The 19,731-nt window shown below is 35.2% G+C and overlaps 3 protein-coding genes across 3 annotated transcripts; 1 reads left to right on the top strand and 2 right to left on the bottom strand.

Annotated features, from left to right (window-relative positions):
* Positions 1–1,254: 1,254 nt before the first annotated feature.
* LOC135741248 (uncharacterized) lies at positions 1,255–3,082 on the bottom strand. Its single transcript, XM_065259901.2, has 5 exons — positions 2,830–3,082; positions 2,411–2,731; positions 2,171–2,323; positions 1,971–2,093; positions 1,255–1,866 (listed from the first exon to the last, which is right to left on the bottom strand). The coding sequence occupies exons 1-5, from the start codon at positions 2,852–2,854 to the stop codon at positions 1,835–1,837; spliced, it is 654 nt and encodes a 217-aa protein (XP_065115973.1). The 5' UTR covers positions 2,855–3,082; the 3' UTR covers positions 1,255–1,834.
* A 2,531-nt stretch (positions 3,083–5,613) lies between these two features.
* On the bottom strand, positions 5,614–8,772 carry LOC135741097 (uncharacterized). The gene is made up of 5 exons (XM_065259762.2): positions 7,496–8,772; positions 7,066–7,386; positions 6,808–6,960; positions 6,453–6,574; positions 5,614–6,298 (listed from the first exon to the last, which is right to left on the bottom strand). The coding sequence occupies exons 1-5, from the start codon at positions 7,518–7,520 to the stop codon at positions 6,200–6,202; spliced, it is 720 nt and encodes a 239-aa protein (XP_065115834.1). The 5' UTR covers positions 7,521–8,772; the 3' UTR covers positions 5,614–6,199.
* Positions 8,773–13,881: 5,109 nt separating this feature from the next.
* LOC135741114 (CD276 antigen-like) lies at positions 13,882–18,652 on the top strand. The gene is made up of 3 exons (XM_073813553.1): positions 13,882–14,097; positions 18,139–18,185; positions 18,269–18,652. The coding sequence occupies exons 1-3, from the start codon at positions 14,087–14,089 to the stop codon at positions 18,589–18,591; spliced, it is 381 nt and encodes a 126-aa protein (XP_073669654.1). The 5' UTR covers positions 13,882–14,086; the 3' UTR covers positions 18,592–18,652.
* Positions 18,653–19,731: the final 1,079 nt, after the last annotated feature.

Raw genomic sequence — 19,731 nt, 5'->3', positions numbered from 1 at the left:
ATTTACACAGCAAACTGCAAAGCCACTGTTGCTATTTGAGGTTAAGAAGACTGTGAGAAATGAGATACATGAATGTTTACAGGTACATAGTTGAAGGTTAAACCTCCAGTCTTGCCAAAGGTCTTATTGCCGTTTGACCATTTAAGATGTTCTCTGTTGTTGTTTGTGTGTGTGTGTGTGTGTGTGTGTGTGTGTGTGTGTGTGTGTGTGTGTGTGTGTGTGTGTGTGTGTGTGTGTGGACATTTTCTCAAACCATAACAATTTTATCAAAGAAAAATCAAAAAGGAAGACCAAAACAATTTGTATATCAAATACTCAATACCCTTGTGATACTTTTTAGTATTTGGTACAGTACATACTGCAAGACAAAACAAAGTATAGCTTTACTATGACTTGATAACTGAAGCAGTATTTTTCAATGAAAATTCATGTTCAATTCATGACAATGATGTTTAATTGGTTAACCCCAAAATGTAAACCATTCATTATATTACGACTTGACATTACTCAACAAACTGATTCATCGAAAGAGTGAAGATGTGTGATGTTTAACCTTTAAATCCAAAAATATACAAACACAGAGCATCATACTCAAAACACAAAACTACATTTGACAGCCAGAGCCCTGACCCCCATCATGCTCTTTACTGTGCTCATTACTAATTATTTTCTATTTTTTAGCTTTTTATACTTGTGTTAAATTGTGATGGAAACAGAATTAGAATCCTCTGTATGTCCTGTACATATAGCAGAATGGACAATAAAGCTGACTTTGACTTGACTTTAACATCTTTAACATAATGAATAACAATACAATTTGACCAAGTTTACTAAAACTATTTATTAAGAAAACATCAGTAACATTTCCATAGTTATGATGATTCACTAAAACAGACATTATTAAGTTTTAATCATTTAACCTTCCATTGGATCAAGCTATACACTGCAAAAAAAAAAAAAAATTCTTACTTAGCATTTTTGTCTTATCAGTAGAAATATCTAAAAAAAATCTTACATTAAGATTAATTTTCTTGATAAGCAAAAAACCTAAGAAAAAAAATCTAGTTCATAGACAAAAAATATAAAATTTAAGTATTTCTAAAAAATGTAAAAATTAAGTTAATTTGTGTTTAAAACAAGCAAAAATATCTGCCAATGGGGTGTGAAAGAAAAATCTTGAAATAAGTTTACTTTTTTCTTAAACACTTAATTCAAGAAAAATGTTCTCACCCCAGATATTTGGCAGATATTTTTGCTTGTTTTAAGCACAAATGAACTTAATTTTGACATATTTTTCCTAAAAACGTGACTTATTTTTGTAGGTCATTTAACTCATCAAGAAAATGCATCTTGATTTTGAGACAAAAAATACTAAGTAAGAGATTAGTTTTTGGCAGTGTACACATTTTGGCATTACCAGTATTCATAACACCCTATTCACAATTAATAACTTTTTTACAACATCTGAGTGGATGTTAAGGTTAAACTGAACTACAACTCTGCAGCTGCATTATGGCTGGTTGTTACATGTTGTTGCCAAATCAAGTAAGAATGATTGTTAACCAAGAAGACTTGTGTTAAAACTACACTACATGTACAGTACTTCAGTCTCATCACTTATAGACATTTTGCATTTATCTTGAAACGTTACATTTTTTGATCTGCTCACACAATGTCCCCTATTACAGAAACACTCGTGTAAAGAATACAAACTACAGACATTAGTAAATGAGTGGTGTGATATAATAAAGTATCAATAACAGCTCGTGTAAACTGTGAGATGGCAGCATTAGATCAACACAGAAACTATACTGGATTTGTTTTGCAGAGACTTTTATGCAGCTTTAAAAAGTTCACTTCTGTATACTGAAAGAGATAACAGATACTTGTATAAGCAATGTGAATGCAATCCAAACAATACTAAAAAAAAATCAATTATAATATATGTATTGTGATTTAAAATGATTTACCTGTAACTGGTTTGTGACTCGCTGATAAACATCTGTAGGTCACCTGCTGTAGTTCAGTGTCATGAAGTTGTTGTGAACAATCTTCAAATCTTTTACTTCCAACAATGAAAACCTTTAATAGTCCTTCAGAAAAACACAATGAAAACATGTCTAGAGACCTACAATGTTTATATTTAGAGCCTAAACTTTAATTTACTCACCTATGATCACAATTAACAAAACACCATTCAGCAGACCAAGTATGATGGTAAGAATCTGCCACGGCGTGACTCTGTTCTCATTTTGTTCAATATATTTCACTACTGTATCAGTTTGCTGTATACAAGTTTCTTGGTTTGGGCTTTCTGTTGGCTCTGCAAAGAAATCTAATTTACTTCATTACAACATAATAAATACTAGTCTGAATATGAATTTAAATTGATCACTGCACGATCACTTACCCTTTACATGTAGTCTGGTGCCACTGCTGAATTTTGGAGGTGTATCTTTCTTCATACAGTAATAAACTCCTAATTCATCAATAGTGATGTTATTTATAAACAGATGATTTTTAGATTGAAGTGAATATTTGTGTCTGAATGTTTTGTTGAAGAACAAAGGTTTTGATGATAAAGTGCGTAATATCATCATAGGAGGATCTGCTGTTTTCAGTAATAACCAATAAATCTCTTCTCTATCCAGATCACAGTTTATAGACACATTCTGTCCCAAATCTGTGAGTTGATCCAAAGTCTCCGCAGCTTGAAGCCATACGAGCAGATCTATAAAATAATAAATAAAGACAATTTACTTTAAAATGCAACCCAATAATAAAAAACCTGACATCATAGCAAATGAAAAGATTTTCATGTAAACTTACAGATGTGAAGCTGTGTGATTCTCATGTTGTTACACAAATTCTTGTTATAAGCAGAGGAAAAATGTAGCCTAATCCAGCAGATGAAGTGAGTTTGCTCTGACCGATGTCTGTCACATGTGCTGTTTGTCTCAAAGTCTGGACTTCAAAGCAGCTTTCATTGGCCAAAGACCGGCCAGGAGGACGTCCGACTGACATGTAAAGCAACCAACCACAGTTTGACTTTTATTTCCTGGTGGCCTGTAAAGACACACACACACACACACACATCTCCAAAAAATCCTATGCACTTCAATCCAGAATGCACTTTTTAGAAACGTTTGGCTATTTTTTAAAACTTTGGTCATCCTCCTCTTTTCCTCAGCCATTTGTGGCTGAGCCCTGGCACATATCAGGGTTAAAACCTTAAAACTTTTATCAATTGAAATAAAATGTATGCTTTTCTCTTATTCCACTGCCATAAAGGCATTATCTTCCCATATCTTTTTTGGTCTAGAACTAACATTTTCTTTTCGTCTATTTGTATTATCTGCGTTCAGGAGTCATTTTTAAAAGTGATTTTGGCCAAATTCAGCATGAATTTGACAGTAAATAACTGATTTATTACAGAGGAACTGTATTTATTTGAATAATTTTAACTTTTTGATGTTATTTTGTTTATTAGAAGTAATGTCTATTATTGACATCTGAAGAAGAAAAACAAGACCAGAGATTACTGCAAAACACACTGCTGTGTTTTCCTGCTTAATTGCTAAAGTACATATTTGAGTCACGGTAAAAAAATATTTATTAAGCCTAATAATTAAAAGTATTCATTTATCAAACCAAATGAAATCTGCAAGCAACTGACTGTATTATGTAAATGGTATCTATTGGTTTATTACAAGGATGTCTGCTTACTCTGATGGGACACAACAACGTTTGTCCAGCAGAGGGCAGCAGTGAGTCCCTGTTAATAGAAATACTGTAAATGCCATAGTTTTATATTACATTTAATGGAAACTTAGCTTATGGTATAAATCAAGTTTACATTACTTACATCGCATGATGATTATATATTATTAAAAAAAAAGAATAATAATAATAAAAAAGATTTGAATAGTTGATATAGGTTTACAGTAAACATCATTATTGCAAACCTATATTATTTCTTCTGGGAACTTCCACATTCACTTTAAAAACAAGGCACTAAATAACACTAAAGTGATGAACATTGGCTTAAAGATAATGGAACCACTTTAGCACCACATGATGCAATGTACAGCGGGGGGAAAATAAGTATTTGACACATAAGTAAGGGGATTTCTCAGTGGGCCATTGACACAAAATTTCCACCAGATGTAGCCATCAAGCCAAATGTTGAATTTATACAAAGAAATCGAAACATTTAAGTATACAAGTTGAGTCATAATAAGTAAAGTAAAAAATGTATGTGGTGCTATAGTCATGTTATACCACCAGTACCTGTGGTTCTACATATGCGCTATATAGCACTTCAAGTGGTTCCTCTATTATAACAAGCCAATGTGAACTTATTTAGTGCATTTAGCACATTTTATTAAAATCGTTGATCATTTATTTACTCACAAAACTAATAAATAAATAAAAGATGCTCATTTAGTTCTGCTAAAAGACCTGCTAGTCTATGTGGTTGAGGTTTTGCATCTAAAGCAACCTAAATAGAAGAAGAGATGTTTTCTAGGTCAAAACACAGAAGGTGTGTAGGCAAGATCATACAACTTCATATTTGTATATTTCTGACATTGATTTTAAATAGATAGGAAGTTGTATGTTTGTTGTTGTTGTTGTTTTACTTTGATAGGCACAAAGACTTTTTAAACTTATTTATAAACATAGCAGTAACTACAGCAATCATTAATGTAGACATACTCATACAAACTGAAGTTACATGATCCTCTAATCTTATGCTCTTTTAGTAATACATATAAAGAGCAAGTAAAAAGTGGTATTTTAATATGAATACATTTCTTCATGAGTGAATATTTATTTTCATGATTGTTGTAACATAGTTGTTGTTGCACAAACACACAGCACATCATTGCATAGAGCAAACTGCAGTGGCCTCACTTTCCATCTGAGGTTTAGACCACCGAGATACATAAATGTATGAGAAAAACCACCACACTAGGTTAAAGGTAAAACCTTTAGTGTAGTCAAAGGTTGAACTGTATTAGTTACCGGTTGCCAACCAAACAAATAGAATTCTTTTCTGTTTTTTCTTTTAAGTTGTGAACCACACCTTGCACCATTTTGCAGACCACTTGCATGCAACTCTTCTCTTCTTGCAATTCTTTCTTTCATCTTTCTTTCATGGTGAAGGTTACCAAAGTATTTCATTGTTAGGTCTTTCATTTACATTTACAAATATGGCAAATGCTGTATTCTTTTATTCAAACTAACACAATGCATTTAAGCTACGCATTCAATTAGTATGTGCGTTGTGTGGGAATCAAACCCATGACCTTCACACTGTCAGTGCAATGCTATACCAGCTGAGCCACATCAATACTTCACATATAAAAGGTGTTTGCCATCGGCTGCCTTGATTGCAAAACAATTAAGATCTCAATCAAGTTTACATAATTAAGTTGAACAGAGTTGATGTTACATTAAGAAAAACCTTTCAAAATTACTGTATCAACAATTGAATTAAAACAGCAAAGTTATTAATCAAATAAAAGCATTTAACAGAATATCTTATTTAATAACACACCATGATTCACACGAATTGTTTATTTGATCCATAAACATGAGAACATGAGCCACTTAATGAACATTTATTTTAATATGAATGTAGCAATGCTATACATGAAAGTTACATGAAACAAGTTTTTATTGCAATTGCTCATCTACAAAAAAGCCTCAACAACTCCATCCCATTATACATTTATACATTCATATTTTGAAGGCATTTTACTGTTAAATGTAAAAAAAGGTTTTTATAATCTTATAGATGAAAGCATGCTTTAAAACTCTTAACTGTATCGTGAGAACCTTTCGTTTACATAAAAGAGAGGAAGTTCAACTCACATTCAATTTTTTCTCACACTCACGTTTTTTTTTTGTCTTTTCTGCCCCTTCAGAAAACATTTAAGGACAATCTTAACACCACATAAGATGAAGTATTATTATAACCTACACACATACTGTTAACAATAAATATTTGACAACTTGTAAACAGTAAAACACAATATATATACAACAAACCACACTGGATAAGCAGCATCAGTCACCACATTGAATCAATTATTCAAAACACATAAAAACCTCTTAACTAATATATGTAAATATGTAAGGTTATCCCTGATGTATTGATAATACTGTACACTGTAAGATCAGATTAGTCCTAGGCTTATGTTTGCAATTTTGGCAGCTTCAGAGCAGCATAAGTACTATCGGCTTTGCTGGGTCGATATTTTTTACGCAGTTTTGAAAAGTCCACTTCTGCATACTGAAAGAGCAAACAGAAATACACAGAGAGTATTAATATTGACAGTGGAGCGGTTTTATAACCAATAAAACACTGAATAGTTCAGAAGTATGAGAACTGCAAGATTTCCAAAAACTATCAAACAATTTAGTATCAAATTCCTCTCAACATTTACCTGTAATTGATTTGGGTCTTGATGGTGCTCTACAACTTGATGCTGGTGTAGATCGGTGTTATGAAGTTGTTGTGAACCTTGTCCAAATCTTTTATTTCCAACAACAAAAACCTTTAATATCCCTAAAGGTCACAATAAAATCAGATTCATCATATTGGATATTTATTTAGAAAATATTACGAGAACACAAATACTCTATGTATTTTAACAGGCTAATGGCCAAAAGATGTTCCACATTACAACATCTATCATTAAACTTACTTCACTAAAATATCAATGAGCTACCAATAGCATAATGTTATTATTTCTTTGCTTCGAGACTTAAAGATTGAAGAACTGAAAGAAATGTACTCACCCAGGACCACAATGAACCAAACACCATTCAGCAGACCAAGTATGATGGTAAGAGTCTGATACAGTGTGACTCTGTTCTCATTCTGGTCAATGTATTTCACTACTGTATGATTTGGCTGTATATAAGTTACTTGGTTTGGGCTTACTGTTGGCTCTGCAAAGAAAGAGTACAATCTGTGTACAATCTTTTTCATTATTTACAGCATAATAAAAACTAGTCTGAATATGAATTTAAATTGATTTCGGAATAATCACTTACCATTAACATGTAGTCTGGTGCCATTGCTGAATTTTGGTGGTGTACCTGTCTTCATACAGTAATAAACTCCTAATTCATTAATAGTGATGTTATTTATAAAGAGATGATTTTTAGATTGAAGTGAATATTTGTGTCTGAATGTTTTGTTGAGGAATGAAGCTGTTGATGATAAAGTGCGTAATATCATCACAGGAGGATCTGGTGTTTTCAGTAATAACCAATAAATCTCTTCTTCATCCAGATCACAGTTTATAGTCACATTTTGTCCCAAATCTGTGAGTTGATCCAAAGTCTCCGCAGCTTGAAGCCATATGAGCAGATCTATAGGATTAAAAAAACATGATTTAAGATAATACCCTAATATAAAAGAAAAATAACATGACTTACTGAGCAAATTAATAGTTATTCAATTAATGTAAAAAACCCTCACAGATTTGAAGCTGTGTGATTCTCATGTTGTTGCCTGAATAAAACACAAATGATGTCTAGTGCTGTCTTTCTTTTTATGAGCAGAGGAAAAATGTAGCCCACATCAAGCAGAGGAAGTGAGTTTGCTTTGACCACACTGAATACATATAAACTGTCAATACTCATGACCATCACCACTTTAAATAAGTTAAGCAAATGTATTTATTTTGCTACTGTTGTTTCAGAAATCTGTAAACTTGAAAGTTACTGAAATAGCTTTACACAATTAGTGAATAAATTATGCACTCCACTTAACATTTGTCATAGAATAACATTTACTATTTTTATTATTCAAAGGTGCTGTAGATCAAACTTTTAATGAAAAAGTTGATATAATATAATAATAAATAAATTAATAAAAATGTATAATACTGTAACGTCCATACCGCCGTGCCACCAGAGGGAGCCCTCTCCAGAGTACTGACATGGCGCTGCCCTCTGCTTCTCTGATCATTTCTTGTTTTGCCTTACTTAAGCTTCAAGCTGGCCTAGGCCTAGCGCAAAGTATTGCCAGTTTACCCTGCATACAAAGCGTTTATTCTGACTGCCTGTATACCTGTTTATTGCCTTTGGATTACCCCTTGTCTTTGTTTGCCTGGATTGGACTGCCTATTGATATTGACCTGCCTGCCTGTCTCTGTTTACCCACTTGCCTTGGATTTGTTTGCTAGATTGGTTTGTTTTAATAAACATCCGCAAAATGGATCCCACTGTTTCTGCGTCCTCCTTACAAATACATTATGATAGGCCTACTATGAAAATAAATATGAAATGACTAGAATGTCTAATACTATCTACAAAAATAAAATTGCGGCAATATGGACTTAAAATTCATCTAAACCAGAAGTGCTTAATGCTGCTACTCAATCTGAAGATTTTCATTTTAACCCTTATAAACTCCTCAGAAATGAATGATAGGTCTCTTTAGCATTGCCTGACTATAACCTGGTCTCCAACCACCGCCAGGTGGCAATATAGTGATTTTAAAGAAATAGATAGACTACAGGCTTTGCTGTTGTTGTTCTCTGGCCCTGTACCAAATGGCACATTACGGACTTGTGGTCCTCCTCAGAGTCCACACTTTGATGACATCACGTAGTCCAGACTTTAGGGACCCTTGATGCGAGTCCACGGGGGTGCACCGGAGTCGTATTTTGGGACAGACTCGAGCATCACACCGGAAATAGGTAGAGAAGTTGCCCGTCAGTGTGAACTCCATAGATATGTATAAAGGCTAGATGGCTCGTCCGCGCTGATGGCCAATTGAGTGGAACGTCCGCATTTTGGCGGCCATCTTACGACAGGGCGCTCGCTCACGCATAGCATTGAGTTTTAATGATGCAGGTAAATGACCATAACTTGCTTAATTTTTTACCGATTTTCAAACGGATTGGTTTGTTATAAACATCAAAGATGTACCTATGACACTGAATACGTATACTAAAAATAAATAAAAAATTCATGAAACATGTTAAAGCAGCCAGAATTATAGCCATGTTAATAACGTTTGTAAAACACCAAACCGTTTGTAAATCCGTCAAGAATTCAGCAAGTTACGAGCATTTTAGTTGGCGTATGTCACTCACCTTCTGTCCACAGCAGCAGGGAGCAGCACTATGGCAGCACTGACCTAAGATGGCCGCCAAGTGACGACACAGCTGACTCCGCCTTGAGCCATCTAGCCTTTATACATATCTATGGTGAACTCCTCCCTTCCGTCGTCTGATTGGTCTGATGCCATTTCGCAAGGACTTCTGGGTTGGTAAAGTGCGCGAAGCCTGCTGCAGTTGCCCTGTCCCAAATGGCACACTCCGGACTTGTGGTCCTCCTCAGAGTCCACACTTTGATGACATCACGTAGTCCAGACTTTAGGGACCCTTGATGCAAATCCACGTGGGTGCACCGGAGTCGTATTTGGGACAGGCTCGAGCATCACACCGGAAATAGGTAGAGAAGTTGCCCGTCAGTGTGAACTCCTACCTTCCGTTGTCTGATTGGTCCGATTGCTCTTTCGCAAGGACTTCTGGGTTGGCAAAGTGCCCGAAGCCTGCTGCAGTGCTGGCTTCGCTTAAGACCGCATCAAGGGGGCAAAGGAGGCGCTGATGAGCACACTTCAAAGCGTAAAAATGACAGATGGGACACCCTACGGACTCGTAGACTAAGCGAGAACGCGCAATTTAAGGCCATGAGACCGAAAGTCCACATGAAGTGCGCCATTTGGGACAGGGCCTCTGTAGTCCTACAGGACACAGACACGCACAGCTGTTGAGTCAGATTTGGCTAGAAGAGGGTACAGCTATGGCCAAACTCTTGCTGGATTAGCGCTGTTTTAAAATTTTTGTTTAACTAATTAGTATGTCCATTATTTCAGTAACTGTTACCTATTGTTATTCACTTTAGTTGTTGGAGTGTGTATCTCAGGAAAACTAACAATTGTCACATCGAGTCATATATTTCTCTTTTCTCTTTTGTAAATATGGGTACACAACCTTAGCTGTTTTGTTGCTAAAGTTTATTTGTGTTTCTCTTTTATTTATTTGTTTTGGTCTTTTTTATCAGGTGCTGCCTCATCTACATCTCGACTACTCTACTGTTGATAGACATGGGTGAGTAACTCAATAAATTTGAAAGATGAATTCTTGTAGTTTTTTCAGAAGTAAAACTTTTTTAAAGTTCATTTCTTTTTCAGTCTCTTTAAAGGTCACAGTTAAGAATTTTGTTGGAGAATCTGCCATCTTGCCGTGTTCAAACACAGAAGATAGAAATCAAGTAGACAAAGTGTTTTGGAGACACAATGACAGTAAGAAGGTGTATGAGTTTAGTCCAGGAGGTTTACAAGAGATAAAGTACGACATCAGAGTTGAATCTTTTCCAGAGGAGTTTGATAATGGAAACTACTCCATCAAAATCAAGAATCTTGAGAAAAATGATGAAGGCGAGTACAATTGTTTCATCACACCAGCAGATCATTATGAGAACATACATCTCATCATCAAAGACAAAGGTTTGTAACATTACATTAAAGTTCATTATTTAAAAAAGTGGTTTTAATAGGGACAGAAAATGTAAAGAATACATTGATTCTGAAAAACACATTAGTACACTGATCAATATACTTCAACAGAACAATTCAGACATTTAAGAGAAAGCAATCCTCATAAAGTCATTTTGGATAAAAGTGTCTACTAAATGCCTAAATGTACATAAAAATATAACTTTTTAATACGCCAGTTCAGAATAATAGCCAGTTCTTGATTCTTAACCCTATAAATCAAAAATTTAAATAAAGCAAATGTTGACCAGATTAGTTCTCTAACAATATAGGTTAGAAATGTGCTGATTTCAGAGCAATTTTGTTTTCCCTTGACAACTTAATTGAAATGCTTTATTGGTATTATTTTGTTTTTACAGAGGAACCATCACTGACATTGAATGAAAGTGAAAACCAAACAAAATCATGGATTCAGTAATCATTTGGTTCATTGTATTTTTAATCTTAGGTGTTTTCTTATTTCTGCACAAAAACGTTTGTGGATTTTTAAGTCACATTAATAAACTGTATGAGTGTTGCATTAGATTTTACGTTTTCAAACCAAATGGCCACGTGATTACCACATGTTCTGCTAATGTTGAAGTGTCAAGATCTTAAAATATTGTCACATATCATAATGAGTGAAACAAATAATTTGACAGGGTTTTATGGGTATAAGAAAATACTGTATAAGGATAACTCTTGATATGCATTTTTAATTTCTGTAACTTTCTATTCTTACTATGATGAGCTTCAAAGTAAACATTCAGGGTTTTGTCATCTTATATGAATTGTTAAGTGAATGCATGGTTTTCTAGACTGGTCTTATAAAAAGATGACAACTACATTTGAGACAAGTAGATAGTAGCATGTAGTGCATTTTAAAAGTGGTTGGACTTGTGCATCTAGTGCATTGTCTAATGTACTGTCTAAACCGGCATTTTGTTTACACACAAGCACATGCACAGTCCGAGCAGTGTTGAAAACTTGATTTTTTTCATAAAAGTGACTCGGACTGATCTAGTGACTTTTTCTGGCGTGGTTGGAGACTTTTGGAGACTGATGTGAAAGCACCAATTGTTTTCTCTTCTCAACAAGCAGGGGGTGCTGCTGTCCCAAAGCACTCAGGCAGTCCAGTCCTCACGCAGCAATCCCTCCACATACCGGATAACAACAGACCGATGGCAAGTACAACGAGTTCAAATGTAGCGTTCGCAAACTGGAGGTAGCAATAATAAGCATTACTTCACCATCGTTGAGGTGAAAGGCAAGAATGTTTATGTTACGTTCAACTTATGCCCAGGTAGAAAAGAGTCTCTCCACGTCTGTGGCAAGTAATTATGATCGAATGAAGCACTTCACATTGTCACATAATGCCACAAAATCAGTGGTTTCTCTTTAGTGTCCATTATATTAATTTAACATATTTAATATTGGGGGGCATCCAAGTTATTTGACATATTTGAACTTTTTTAAGTATCCTAACCAGTGTTGGTCAAGTTACTTGGACATAGTAATTTGTTACTGATTACTTCTCCAAGAAAGTAATGCAGTCACTTTACTGATTACTTATTTTCAAAAGTAATTAGTTACTTTACTAGTCACTTTATTAAGTTACTTTTCAAATACATGATGCATGACCTGAATATGCTATAAAGCAAGAGACCTTTCAGCCTAATTCTATTCTTTCTGCATATTCCATCATCTAAAATTGAATCAAATAAAACATTCTCATTTTTAACCTCTCAAGGCGCACAAATTTGTGGGCGTGATTATGTCTGGTTTGTTAACGCTGCTAACAATATCTATATAGCCTACTGTCTACAAACATTAATAATATTAATATTACTATACATCGTTTAAAAGGTCTACGGGTATATTTACCATCAGTGTATGGTCTCTGTTTTGAGATACAGAGGCTCTAGCATCATAAATGTAGTATTTGTGACAGAAGTCCAGATGACAACATGGAAAATATAAACGGGACTTCTTACCTTTGTGTTAATAATAACGATCGCAAGTCGAATCCAGTCTGTTTCTGATGTGTGAATAACCCATGAAAACAGTCTAATAGAATACATCCAATGACCATTTTTGTCCACAAATGCGTATAATCTGTGAAATATAGATATATAGTCTGTTGTTGTTTACATCAGTTTTGGCATGAACGTCTTGTAATAGAATATAATATACAATCTGATGACTATTTACATCGTAACACTGTATATGAGATGGAGCCGCAGTGGTCATGTCAGCTGGGGGTTCAGGGTTTTTTTCAGTAAGTTTCACATTCCTGTGCCGGCTTGCTATGTGTTTGCTCAGATATGAGGTGGAATTTTTCGCTGTAGATAAAAGTTTTATTTCCATGCAGAGTGTACAGCGGACGCTGATGTTTTTGTCACCTTCAACTGAGTTAAACTCAAAGTAATGTCGGTACTTCCAAGCATTAAACGCTGCATAGTCTTGTTATCTTCCGCGCTCCATGCTGTCTTTTCACGTTCAACACTACACTGACTGATGGCGTGGCTGTCATACGTCATTGTCACTCGACTCACGTCACGACACAAGACAGTCTTACGAAAAAAATCAAGGTTAAATAACGCAGCCTGCTTACAGTAACAGTAATCTAATTACTGGTTTTGCAATTTTAATCCCTTACTTTACTTGTTACTTGAAAAAAGTAATCAGATTACAGTAACGCGTTACTGCCCATCACTGATCCTAACACAATAGTTATTTTCACTGGAAAATAGTTACTTTTATAATGATATAACGCAGTTACTAACTTAGTTACTTTTTGTGAGAAGTAACTAGTAACTATAACTAATTATTTTTTTAAGTATGCTAGGTTTAGCTGGTCAGGCTGAAAGAACAGCTGACTCGCCAAATAAAACCTGATTTTCCAGGCTTGGAAGACCACCTTAAACCAGTTATTCCCACCCTAAAACAGCTAATACTAGCCAGTCAGCTTAGTGTTGTTTTAGCTGTTATTCTGTCAGCAGGCAATATAATAAAATAACTTTAACAAGAGCATAATGTTCTTTGGCATTGCCTGACTATAACCTGGTCTCCAACCACCACTAGGTGGTGATATAGAGATTTTAAAGAAGTAGAAAGACTACAGGCTTTGATATTGTTGTTTACTGTAGTCCTACAGGACGCAGACACGCACAGCTGTTGAGTCGATGTGGCTAGAAGGGGTACAGCTACGGCCAAAATCTTGCTGGATAAGCACTCTTTTTATTCTAATCCTACCACCAAACCCAACATTTTACGGGATTTATGCCATAGCTGTATTCCATAGCCAGGTTCGCTGTTTCCATCCTACTCCTACCCCGAAAGCTTACCCTAAACCCCAAATCCCGTGATAGTCGTATTCCATCTACCCCAAACGTTCAAGTCGCTCTCGCGGTACTTTGTTGACTTGACATGCGCAGATCAGTCTGTTCACCTCGGGTTTGGAGTGTCCTTTTGTTTTAACTTAACTCCAGTCATTTTTATGTTATATAATATTGATGCGCAATGGTTGTCAGGTAAGGTTTTCTGAATTCTGATTTAATTTTTGTAGACTATAAAGATGTAGCCGTGTTATTAGTTAGCTGTGGCCTATGATCACGGGACTTAACTTAAAACCGAAACAGAAATTAGCACACAGAAACGTTCAATACAAAAAAGTAGTTTGAAATGGCAAATGGGCGCTCTTGAATTAAACTATTTTGTTTGTAAAATCTCTTGTATACTTTTATTTTTTCTACGCACATTTAATTATTTTAAGATCAGGTTAAATTTGAGTATAGCGTCTATAATGTTAGCTTTTAGCTTTTTGCGCGTGCTGTATATTTAACCTGTAAGTTGGTAACAGATGTATACTTTACTTTCAAAAATCTTTTTTGGCTTAACAGTCTTAACTCATACACTTTAGCAAATAAAACACTGATACCCTTTGACCCAGCGATGCCAATTTACCGTACATAATGAGTGTTTGGTAACACAAAACACGGTAAAATAAGATCTTTTTAATTGTACTTTTATATGCTGAATTTAACGAAGATCCAATTTTTGCCATTGATAAACTATGCATTTTAGATATGTAGGTGTGTAATATAAAAGTTTGTCTAAAGATACTAAGGTTACATTGACCATTATGTTCGACTATATTTTCAGCTAATGTAACTTTTAGCTTTTTTAATCTACCTGAGTGCACTTATACAGTAGTGCTGACACTTTCTGTAGTTTGTTGCTGTAGTTAGTGTTTATCTCAGAGAAACTGACAATTGTCTCCTTTTGGTAAATATGTGTACACAACTACCCAGTGGCGGAGCTAGACTTTTAAAACAGGGGTGGCAAGGTATTATTTTGGGGGGTCAATATACAAAGTGTTCCATTACACTAAAAATAAATTATTTTCCACAAAATATATATAGATTATATTAAAGTTTTTTTATTTTCCAAAATGTACACAATTATATAACTATTAAGTATCAGCAAAAATAGAACAACTGGGATCTGTTTGGCCCTGATTTGCACCTGACTTTTGCTTCTTTAGAAAGAAGTTGGTAATATCGCTTTTTCTCTTCATTCTGCTGTCCCTATAGTTACACACCTCATGAAGAAACCAAAATTTGGAACAATTTGCTTGTTATTATTTACCATAAGTACACCGTTACTTACTAATAATACAAATACTAAAGTAATACATTACGACAAAATTTAAGTATATTGAGGTCTAGCCTATTTGACAGCACAAGAAAAATTGCTTAAAGACATTCTAGACATGTAATGTTAAGGGAGGACGGAACGAGTTTTCGTAAACTTTAATGTAATGATGTAAATAGTAGGGCTGTGTATCGCCAACAATTCCCCGATACAATACGCATCCCGATACAAGGGTCCCGATACGATGCGCATCACGATACAAGACTATTTTGAATTACATTTTTGTTCAGAATTTAGTAACATTATTATTATTATTTTATTATTATTTGTTTATTGTACATTGAATAAGCAGTGTTGTAACAGTTGTGTTTTTGCCATTCATTTATTAGCTATTAGAAATATTTAAAATCCCAGAGTTAGTACTTAACTTATGTTTTTTTTAAAGCAGTTTTACAAAGATGGTGCCTTACTCTTGTCTCTCATTATTCTACATCTATGAATATATCTATAAACATGCAGTCAGACTTAATACTATTTAATAGAAATCAGATTATTAATGTGACAGTTATAGTTTGAAATAGCTCAGTATCTCTTCTCTAGACGTACACTTTTCACATGTTTCTTCTCAAATGGGTCAGTACTGTTTTATAAGAGCATGTCTAATAAAGCCCTTTGCAGTAGTATAGGCTAAGATATCTACGCTTACTGAACTCATTGACTTTAATGCGCGCGCGAGAGAGAGAGCGCGCAAGTACGCAGCTCACTATGCAGACACGTGCGCCAGCGAGACAGACACGCAAAGTGAAAGTATACCCCGCCACATTTAACTCTACGTACTCTGTGGGACACATGCGTCCTTTCCATATGGATCACGGATCAACAGCAATTCGTCACGTTACTTTCAAAAGTACATCCGAATCGATACGGAAGGTGCTGTATCGATGCGCGCATCGTCAGGCGTCCATGACGATGTATCGTCGTATCGATATTTTGAACACAGCACTAGTAAATAGACTTCTGTCCCTCACATTAAGCTATGGAATGGCTTCAGATGACTTCGTAAAATTATAATCCAACCCTCTCAGACCCAAGTCATTCAAACTGACATGAAAAAAGCGTGCTGTTTACATCCCTGTACTATCTCCACGGTGGTTTTATTAAGTTCAATATGCTTTATTACACGTGCCAATATGAATAAGCCTACCTAAGTCTGTGATTGTTGCTGAACATTTGCAACATGTTTTTTATTGTTTTAAGCATCTTCACGCAGGCGTGACAGTATTAGTCAGTTTCGCAAGACTAGTAATGCCCATTGAATAGGGCTGCACGTTTTCAAGTTTTTAATTAACCGTTAACCGACATCCTTAGCGGTTAATACTCGGTTAACCATGTTATGCGTGCCACAACCCAGAGATGCAGACACACTAGAAAGGGGTAGTTAATTTTTAACACCTTTAATAACTGGTTGGACCACATTTCAAACGAAATTAATTTATAGAAATAAAACGCAGTGGTAAGGACAGAGCAGTTTAAGTATGTCATTGACTTTTGCGTTCGCGGGGATGGTAGGCTGGGCGAAGTTACTCGCAGGCTCCGCGGCCGCCTCTCTATGATGCCCGGGTGTTGGCTGGGTTTGTCGCGATAGTCGGCTAAACGGTGATTACCGGTGCTTCAGCCTCTCACCGGTTAGATCACTTGCCCACCCCGACACCGTCTTTCACCGTCGTTTTGATATTTTCTTGTAATTAAATCATCTAGTTTTGTTAGAGAGAGCAAACACTTACAACTGAATGTGTCTGATGCCTGAAGCGGAGCTGAACGCGTGTCACGTCACAGAGCAGCCACAGGTGTCAGATTTCATTTATTTCTGTCAGAGTTTGCGAGGCGAGCTGAATGACCAGACGATAGCAGAAGCCGCGTGCTTACTCGTTTTTGTTATAATGTGCATGATGTTTAATATAAGCAAGATCGTTTTGTTGTATTTTTTATCAAGAAAAATAATAAACCCATCAAGCAGCGCTTTATGGAGGAGTAGCCGGTTGCACTGCTTGGAACTGGCGAGTTCTGCAAGAATTACCTGCCCACATTGACTCGAGCACATAATTAAACCAGCTGTTGCACTCGCATTGCACGAAAATTCATACGCTATTTAACGCAGCTTACACAAGCGCTGCATTTAAACAGCGTAATTCAAAAGTGAAAGTAAAATGCGCACGTCTGCATGCATTCTGTCACCTGATGCCACTTAACCGAGCAAAATGTTTCACTCGGTTAAACCATTTTTAACGGTTAATCGGTTAACCATGGACACCCCTATCATTGAAGTATTAATGCTAAGCACTACAGTGCAACGTCTCCCTTACTTCCTGTTAAAACAGTACTTAATTTAACACCAATAAAAGCCGTACATGTAACGTTACATACCAGCAAAACGCTCTTCATCGATCATGTGTGTGCTGCCGTGTTATGTTTTGGAGCACGAAGGAGCTGCGTGTCAGCTTAACCAATAGGCTTGTTCGACTTCATGCGGCGCCTCAAGAATCGAGAGCTGGATTACGTTAAAGTACCGTCAGAACGATTTGCGAAATCATACGGAGGAGTTTGCTTTTAAATCGCTCTCGCGGAACTTTGACGTCATCCGGCTGCTTGATCTTGCGGCGCCGCATGATGTCGAACAAGCCTAATGAAAAGTGTAGCAGCAACAGCACGCTTGAAGAATGCATTTACGTCCGCTGGGAGATTTGAGAAATGTTTATAAAAATCAAAAAGTGTAATGTTTTCTGTGGGGTGGCAACAGGGGTGGCAAGGAATTTGTCTACTAGCCCTCTGGCTCCACCACTGAACTTACCTTACCTGTTTTGTTGCTAAAGTTTATTTGTGTTTCTCTTTGATTTATTTGTTTTTGTCTTTTTTATCAGGTGCTGCCTCATCTACATCTCGACTACTCTACTGTTGATAGACATGGGTGAGTAACTCAATAAATTTAAAAGATAAATTCTTGTAGTTTTTTCAAAAGTAAAACTTTTTTAAAGTTCATTTTGTTTTCAGTCTCTTTAAAGGTCACAGTTAAGAATTTTGTTGGAGAATCTGCCATCTTGCCGTGTTCATACACGGAAGATAAAAATCAAGTAGACAAAGTGTTTTGGAGACACAATGACAGTAAGAAGGTGTATGAGTTTAGTCCAGGAGGTTTACAAGAGATAAAGTACGACATCAGAGTTGAATCTTTTCCAGAGGAGTTTGTAAATGGAAACTACTCCATCAAAATCAAGAATCTTGAGAAAAATGATGAAGGCGAGTACAATTGTTTCATCACACCAGCAGATCATTATGAGAACATACATCTCATCATCAAAGACAAAGGTTTGTAACATTATATTAAAGTTCATTATTTAAAAAAGTGGAAAATGTAAAGAATACATTGATTCTAAAAAACACATTTGTACACTGAACAATATGCTTCAGCAGAACATTTCAAACATTTAAGAGATGGCAATCCTCAAAGTCATTTTGGATAAAAGTGTACTAAATGCCTAAATGTAGATTAAAATATAACTTTTAATACACTGTAAAAAAAATCCGTAGAAATTACAATGTTATTGCAGCTGGGTTGCCGGTAATTTACAGTAGATTTAAAATTATGTTATTTACTGGCAAGAGTTTGTTCAAAGTTAAATAAATTTTAAATATTAACAAGTCTTTATCTTTACAGAATAAAACTATACAATAACAGACTCATGCAAAGCATTCTGGGTACCAGAAATCATCATTAACCTTTTTCTGTTTTTTGCTTCAGATTTTGTTTCCCAGAATGTTTTGCTTCATGCTGTTTTTTTAGTTTTACTCTGTAAAGACAAAGACTTGTAAATGTTTAATGTTCATTTAACTTTGAACAAAATGTTGCCAGTAAATAACATAAGTTTAAATCTACGGTAAATTACCGGCAACCCAGCTGCAATTTCTACGGATTTTTTTACAGTGTACTCCAGTTCAGAATAATAGCCAGTTCTTGATTCTTAATCCTATAGATCAAAAATCTGAATAAAGCAAATGTTGAACAAATTAGTTCTCTAACATTATTGGTTAGAAATGTGCTGATTTCAGAGCAATTTTGTTTTCACTTAATAATTGAAATGCTTTATTGGTATTATTTTGTTTTTACAGATGAACCATCACTTACATTGAATGAAAGTGAAAACCAAACAAAATCATGGATTATTTCAGTAATCATTTGTTTCATTGTAGTTTTAGTCATATGTGTTCTTATTTCTGTGTTTTCAAGTCACTGTCATTAATAAACTATTTGACATTTTCAAACCAAATGAACACGTGATTATCACATGTTCTGCATGTTCTGTTGAAGTGTCAAGATCTTAAAATATTGTCACATATGATACTGTGTGAAACAAATAATTTGACAGGGTTTTATAAAAAAAAAATATATGTATAAGGATAACTCTTGATATGCATGTTTAATTTCTGTAACTTTCTATTCTTACTATGATGAGCTT

This window comes from Paramisgurnus dabryanus, chromosome 24 (genome assembly GCF_030506205.2).
Source record: "Paramisgurnus dabryanus chromosome 24, PD_genome_1.1, whole genome shotgun sequence".
Lineage (NCBI taxonomy): Eukaryota > Metazoa > Chordata > Actinopteri > Cypriniformes > Cobitidae > Paramisgurnus > Paramisgurnus dabryanus.
The sequence above is the reverse complement of the archived record's forward strand: the minus strand, read 5'-3'. Positions and strand labels throughout refer to the sequence as shown.

Excerpts from the sequence above, each read along its gene's own strand:
- LOC135741248 (XM_065259901.2), bottom strand. The coding sequence starts at position 2,854 with ATGAGAATCACACAGCTTCACATCT. Across the intron at positions 2,324-2,410 it reads CACCAGACTACATGTAAAGG|AGCCAACAGAAAGCCCAAAC; the intron begins GTAAGTGATCGT and ends ATTTCTTTGCAG. Across the intron at positions 2,094-2,170 it reads TTTGTTAATTGTGATCATAG|GACTATTAAAGGTTTTCATT; the intron begins GTGAGTAAATTA and ends GTTTTTCTGAAG.
- LOC135741097 (XM_065259762.2), bottom strand. The coding sequence starts at position 7,520 with ATGAGAATCACACAGCTTCAAATCT. Across the intron at positions 7,387-7,495 it reads AATCACACAGCTTCAAATCT|ATCTGCTCATATGGCTTCAA; the intron begins GTGAGGGTTTTT and ends TTAATCCTATAG. Across the intron at positions 6,299-6,452 it reads AAGACCCAAATCAATTACAG|TATGCAGAAGTGGACTTTTC; the intron begins GTAAATGTTGAG and ends TTGCTCTTTCAG.
- LOC135741114 (XM_073813553.1), top strand. Across the intron at positions 18,186-18,268 it reads TCTACTGTTGATAGACATGG|TCTCTTTAAAGGTCACAGTT; the intron begins GTGAGTAACTCA and ends TTTTGTTTTCAG.